Source organism: Nicotiana tabacum, chromosome 15, assembly GCF_000715075.1.
Source record: "Nicotiana tabacum cultivar K326 chromosome 15, ASM71507v2, whole genome shotgun sequence".
NCBI lineage: Eukaryota > Viridiplantae > Streptophyta > Magnoliopsida > Solanales > Solanaceae > Nicotiana > Nicotiana tabacum.
Window position 1 is genome coordinate 10,575,069 of NC_134094.1, and position 7,600 is coordinate 10,582,668.

At 34.8% G+C, this 7,600-nt stretch overlaps 1 protein-coding gene across 1 annotated transcript; it reads left to right on the forward strand.

The window, feature by feature from the left end:
• Window positions 1-898: 898 nt before the first annotated feature.
• On the forward strand, window positions 899-3,641 carry LOC107808833 (protein RGF1 INDUCIBLE TRANSCRIPTION FACTOR 1). Its single transcript, XM_016633396.2, has 4 exons — window positions 899-1,079; window positions 1,203-1,400; window positions 1,985-2,200; window positions 3,012-3,641. The coding sequence occupies exons 1-4, from the start codon at window positions 1,077-1,079 to the stop codon at window positions 3,267-3,269; spliced, it is 675 nt and encodes a 224-aa protein (XP_016488882.1). The 5' UTR covers window positions 899-1,076; the 3' UTR covers window positions 3,270-3,641.
• Window positions 3,642-7,600: the final 3,959 nt, after the last annotated feature.

Here is a 7,600-nt window from a genome sequence, read left to right on the forward strand (position 1 = left end):
TGTACAATGATATAATTTTTGTTTACATAAATAATATAATTTAATCGATTGTAACAAATCATCGTTTTATTTTTTGTATTACTAATTTATGCTTAAGATAAGTATTATATTTTCATCTTTAAGTTGAAAAAAATTATATTTATTTACGTGCAAACTCAACGGCCTCACGTAAATTTAACGAGCAGGGAGAGAAATTCACAATTTTGTCATAACTCATAAGGTCCATGTGACACCTTAGACAAATTTCACATCGACAAACACGAGAGAATTGCTGGGTATATAAGTAAACAGATCTTAGACTCTAATGACGTATTTTAAAGCCGTGCAGACCTAGACATAAAGCGAAAAATATTACTAGTTGGATTGTTGCGGTCCAAATCTTATCCGCGCGAGTTCAATTCCATAATGATAGATTATTTGCAACCTATACTTTTTTTTTGGAGTCCACTCTTTAAATTATGTCCTTATTAGTTTAGTTGGCTCACTTTTAAAGCTAGTCTGATATAATTCTTTCTTTTTGTAGATAAATTTAGTTTATTTTAGCCGAGAATCTATCTAAAATAATTTCTCTATCACCATGAAATAAGGGTAAGATTTGTATACACACTCTTACAAATATGCTGGATGCATTATTGTACTAAACTAACGAGAGCAGAACTTAAATGGTAGCCATATATAAGGATTATTTGTGCAAATACCATTTTATCGACTCTTTTACTAGTTTACTAAATTCTTTTCTTTAAATATAATATAGTAAAGTTATTTTATGAAAGCCTTCTCATTTTGTTGGAGATATTTCTTTTTTCTTTGTCTTAGAGATATTTATTGACTTTTTTTCCCACCCAACCTTCCCCCCCTCCCCCAAAACCAACCCAACCCACCTCTTTTTTCCATCCCATTACAAGTACCCTCCTTTCTCTCTCTTATTTCCTAAACTTTCCAAAAACCAAACATCTCTCTCTCTCTCTAAACAAATTGGAGCAGAAAAACCAGAGCTTTGCTACTAAAGTTTTTCAAACTGGCGATTGATAATCAAGATTCCAGTCTTAGAACTCAAGCCTAAGAGCAGAAAAATAATGGTAAATTTCAACAACCCCCAAAACTCCTTTAATTCTTTTTATTAAAAATTTTCATCAATTTGATTGCTTTCAACTCTCTTTTTGTTCATTTATTTTAAAATTGTGTCTCTTTTTTGGTATTAGGGAGCTGGAATACCTGATGAAGAGGAAAATAATTGGCCACTATGGTTAAAGCCATTGCTTAAAGAAAAATTCTTTGGCCATTGCAAATTACATGCTGATTCTCACAAGAGTGAATGCAATATGTATTGTCTTGATTGTATAAATGGCCCTCTTTGTTCTCTTTGTTTAGCACATCACAAGGACCATATTGCTATTCAGGTATCTCATTTTTCCTTCATAGAAAAATGGTCTTTTTATGTCAATTTGTAACAAATTTTTCCTTTAGTTCTTCCTGTTTAGCAGCAACTAATGCTTGTATTAGGGTAGTCTGTTTATGTCACATCACATCCCTAGGGGTGCGGCACTTTTTCGGATTCCGAGTGAATATGAAATCTCTTGTGCATCGGCAGGCCTTTTGGTATACAGTGTATACAATGGCGAAGTTAGAAATTTTAACGAGGGTCTATAGCTACACATTCTATATGGTGACGAAAGCCAGAAATTCTAACAACGGGGTTCAAGAAAATGCTAAAGTGTCACACCTAAAGTTTGATCATGTTATTTTAAGCAATTTTTAACCTGCCTTTGCCACTATACTAAAATCTTTTTTTATGTAAAAAATTTTCAAAATGCAAAAAAGTTTATTTTTGACCTACTTTTGAGTATAATTTTTCGATGAAAGTGATTCAATTGAACCCCTAAATTGTCATTTTACATGGTGTATAGCTTTGATATGCCAAAGAAGAAGTCTTGAAATTATGAATGATTGATTTTGAGTGATCTGTTTTTGTTTGGTTGGACAGATAAGGAGGTCATCATACCATGATGTGATAAGGGTGAATGAAATTCAAAAGTATTTGGACATTTCTTCAGTCCAAACATACATTATCAACAGTGCTAAGGTTGTCTTTTTGAATGAAAGGCCACAACCTAGGCCAGGCAAAGGTGTAACAAATACTTGTCAAGTTTGTGAAAGGAGCCTTCTTGATTCCTTCAAATTCTGCTCTCTTGGTTGCAAGGTACAATACTGTTTACTTTTTCAAGTCTGATATATATTAATTATACACGGTTATAAACATATTATATAGATTATGCATATGTTATACATACGGAGGCTATTTTTAATTTAAACAGTTGAGTGGATTGCTATTTAAGTTAATTGTTCTAAAAGAAAATTCCCTTCTAGAGTTTCATTAAATTGTTCCATTTTTTTCATCTTGACCAAATTTTCTTGCATTAATTTTGACTTTTACTGGCATTGAATTGAATTAGGCGTGTCCAAATATATTGAATTGCGTATATTTCAAGGTATATTTTGGTTTAATGGTCGTTGATAGTGTGGTTTGACAAATGTGAAGCAATTAAATGGGGCGTGGAAATTGCACTCATATTTACTAGTCTATTGATAGGAAAACTTTGGCATAATCAACTTTTTTTAATTGGAAATTTCAAAGTTGTTAGACATTGTAATTATCAATGACTCTTTCTTGCAGTTATTGTGTACCCCAAATGGAAATGATATTCAAATCTTTGATTATTAGCAATCTTTGATATACAATAAATATTATGTGAATTATTGAATTGGTCCGAATAGAGCAGAATTCTATGTTTTGTGTTGATGGTATATATTGTCTTTTTCGTCTTTTTCGTTTTCTTGAGCCGAGGGTCTATTGGAAACCTCACCTCTACTCTATCGGGGTAGGGGTAAGGTCCGTGCACACACTACCCTCCCTAGACTCCTTACCTGCGGGATTTTACTGGGTTGTTATCCGAACAGAACAGAATGAATATAGGTGATTTATATAGTCGATTCTACCTTGATCATTGCAGGTTGTCGGGTCCTCAAAGAACTTCGTTAAGAAACCGAAGCAATTATCCGCGAAAAGGCGGCGGTCGATGGTGGCGGCATCGGACTCCGATGACTCTTACAGCAGCAGCAGCCATGGTAGGTACAAGAGCCACAGCAACAAGGTCCAAAGTTTTACTCCGTCGACGCCCCCTCCAACTTCAGTTAATTACAAAACGGCCAAGCGAAGAAAGGGAATTCCACATAGATCCCCAATGGGAGGACTACTCATAGAATATTAAGTCCTTTTATACACCAAATTAGAATAAATCCCCCACATACACCAAACCAAACACTAGTGCTTTCTCCCAAGAAGGCCAGTGTTTGATAGCTTTGTCTATAAGAGCAATAATGTATATAATGTTAGCCAGATGAAAAGTTAAGAGGGTGAATGTTGAAATAAGAAAAAATGCAAGGGCTAAATGGGTTATGTTAAAAGTTGGGATTAGATAATAATGCTATAGTTTATAGTTTGATGAAATATCAGATATGATGGCTTTTGAAATATCAAGATGTAGATATAGTGTAATATTGCCAGGATATTTTAACATTGGGTCTATATAGATGGAATTTTAGTATTGTAAATAATTTATACTATTCTTTTATTGTTCTGATTTTTGGAAGCATTCTTGTTATTGTCAAAAAAATTTACTTGGTAACATTCCAATGTTACAACCTGCAATGATAATGTATATAATGTTAGGCCATCTCCGACCTTTACACCATTTTGGTCCCCAAAATGGGTATTTCCCCATTTTGGGGATAACTTACTCAAACCATTCCCCCATTTTTTCCCCCAAAAGAGAATATTCTTTTTTATATTCTTCTCTTTCTTCTATATTATATTATTATCTTTCATTTCAATTTCATTTTTTAATTTCCATTAAACAAATTCCATCTTTTATTTTTATTAATTTGTAATTTCCATAATTAAAACAATTCCATAAAATTTTAAATAATATAATTTGTAAGCAATTATTATAGATTAACTAATAATTCAAATAAAAGTGAAATTATTGTGATACAAGATTAATTAAATACATATTACATAACGATAAAATTCATTCGAAATACTACATAAATATTCAACTTCAACCTCTAGTATTCTCCCATAAATAATCTATTAATGCATTACGAAGTGTAAAATGGGCATCTTCGTCCTTAATTCTTCTATGTCGAGCTAAAAATTCTTGAAATCTTTGTCCTTAATTCTTCTTTTTCATACAATTATAACTCATAATAAAATTAACTACCAATTTTACATAAACAAAATAGATGCAAGATAATTAATTTTTCAAAATTGTACGTCAAAGTTAAGATGAAAAATTAATTAGGTAAATATATTATATAAACATAATTAAATATATATAAAAAGATAAATTAAAAGATTAAATAATAAAAATAATAATATTTTAATGAAAAATAGTAAATGGGGAGATGACCCATTCTGGGGACAAATATGGGGGAGAGTTGGAGTGAAATTTAACCATTTTTATCTCCAAAAATGGGAAAATCCCCATTTTGGGGACAATGTTGGAGTTGCTCTTAGCCAGATAAAAATATATACAACCGGCCAAGGAAAATATTATTTTTCATAGACTTTCGGCTCAAGAATCACATCCTAATGTTATTGTCATGAAAATCTGTTGGCTTGTGATGCTCTCCTTACTCTTTTTTTCTTTTCAGTTCAGAATATCTAATAGCTATTTCCTTCGTTTCAATTTTAATGGAAGCATTTGATCATATATATATTTTTTAAAAAGGAAGAATTTTGCAAATTGTAATCTTAAAATACTACGTATTAGATTTATGTATTATAAGCTCAATTTTGAAACTTACTAGCAATCGACCATATATATATATATACTGTTTTATTGGTAATGTGTCAACATATGGATGGAATTTTATATTTTACGAACGTGTCAACATATGGATGGAATTTTAGCATTTTGCAATACTTTGTGGGTGTTTTTTGATTATTGAATAAATCAATTTTTGCTATTATCGGAAAATATGACCAGTAAAGGTAAATTCAAACGGGTCACCATACGGGTCCGGGTCGTGGAACAGGTTAAGATAGTGATTTGTCCGGTTTTGTGTCCACTGCTGAGTGGTTAAGGAAAGTTATGTGTAAAGTTTGAATACTAAACTTTTTTTGTCACAGAACTTGAGATATTTATAATTTTTTTACATAAATGCAAATTGACATTGTGAGAATTACCAACACAAAAGTTAGATTCTAGACCGTGGTTGTCACCGCCCAAAACTTAGCCTGTTGTGATGACGCCTAATGTGGTACTAGGCAAGCCGATACTTCAAAATACTTCCACATTTTAAAATGAAAAATAATAATAACACAGATTTTCATCAACAAAACTCTCAAAATGGATAGAAAGCCAAAACCAATACAGAAATTCCCAACATCGGGGTGTCAGTGAGTACATGAGCGTCTAAACATCACAAATCCGGGAGTACTGTCTATAATAGTCTGAAACTAAATACATAAAATGGAAAGATAGGGAATGAGAGACAAGGTCTGCGAAACGCCGGGTAACTACCTTGAAATCTCCCAAAAGATCAACTGCGCGAAGGAATCAACACCCACCGTGTCCGGAAATACCCGGATCTACACATGAAGTGCATGGTGTAGCGTGAGTACAACCAACTTAGTAAGTAATAAGACTAAACAAAGGACTAAAAGTAGCGAAGAGTTTCACAATTATAGTTCAAGTACAGTAATTTCAATATAGGAAGGAAGGCATGCTTTCAAGTTTAATAATTTAGGCCATAACAATTAATCCATGTCAAGTTCAAGTGAAACAAAATATAATATCTCACAGAAATTACAATACAATGATATATGACAGCTGAAGTGCAACAAAAATGAAAGTCAAATGCATCATCTCAGAGCAACGGTCACCCAGTCCTCCCATTCACTCCAACCTCACAATCACTGATTCCTCACAATCACTCATTCCTCTCAATTGCTCAGCACTCGACACTCGGCACTCACACTCAGTAGGTACCTGCGCTCACTGTGGGTGTGTATAGATTCCGGAGGGGCTCCTTCAGCCCAAGCGCTGTAACAAGCCAATCATGGCATAAATCAATGAAACATGTTGCGGCGTGTAACCCGATCCCATAAATATCCTCACAATTAGGCCCTCGGCCTCACTCAGTCATCAACCTCTCTAGTCTCTCGGGCTCTCAAAAATCATGAAAAGCAACCCAAACAGAAAAGATATAATGTATCAACAATGAACAATAGAGACTGAGATATGATATGCAAATAAAACTTCGACTGAGTACAAAACAATAATTTAGCAAATAATTCAACATGTACGCGACCTCTGTGGGTCCTTACAGTGCCAACACATGGTCTAAACATGATTTCTAACATGATTTGCAGTTCAATTTCTCTAATACGTGGAGAATGTACGGATAACAACAGATTATTCAACTACACAGTTTCATGGAATTGACCAAGTCACAATTCCTACGGTGCACGCCCACACGCCTGTCACCTAACATGTGCGTCACCTCAAAACCAAACACATGACACATAATACAGGGTTTCATACTCTCAGAACCAAATTTAGAACTGTTACTTACCTCAATCCGAGCAAATCTCTACTCAAACACACCCTTGCCTCGCGAAACGGCCTCCGAATGCCTCGAATCTAGCCATAAACAATTCGATATAATCAACACGGGCTAAAAAAATCATTTCCAGAAGAAAAATACTAAGATATTAATAAAAAACCGTCCCCAGGGACCACATCTCGAAATTCGATAAAAGTCATAAAAACCGAAAGCCCATTCATCTACGAGTCCAACCATACCAAAAATACCTAAAATCCGACTCCAAATCATCACTCAAATCCCCAAATCAAACTCTCTAAATCCCTAGCCTCAAACTCCCAAATACCACCTTAAATACAGACAAACTAAGTGGAAAATTCAATGGGGAAACAAGATTATTGATAAAAAATAAGCACAAGGGACTTACCTCAAGAAACCCCTCGAACATCCTCTCAAGAATCGCCTAAACCCGAGCTTGAAATGTTTAAAATGAAGCAAAATCGCAAGCCCTTGAATTTAAGTGTTCTGTCAAGTATTCTTGCTTCTGAGGCCACTATAACCGCTTCTACGGTATCGCTTTTGCGGTCCATCCTCCGTATCTATGGAGGCCACTAAGCTGCCCAACCGCTTCAGCGACCGAACCCCCGCTTCTGCAGGCGTGCATCTGCGCAAACAAACCTGATTCTGCGGTCTAGCCTCATCACTCCTACTTCCGCTTCTGCAACCCTCCAAGCGCAGGTGCGAGTCCGTACCTGCATAATACCTTCTGCATCTACACTCCACAGTCCCTAGTACAATCCTCTTCATCTATGCTTCCTAGCTCGCTTCTGCGAGCTCACACCTACGACCAATATTCCGCAGGTGCGATTGCACGAGAAGGCTTCAACTACAATAGTCTCTCAAACTCAAACTTTGATCTGAAAACCATCCGAAATCAACCCGAGGTCCCTGGGACCTCAACCAAACATACAAAAAAGTCCTAAAACACGAT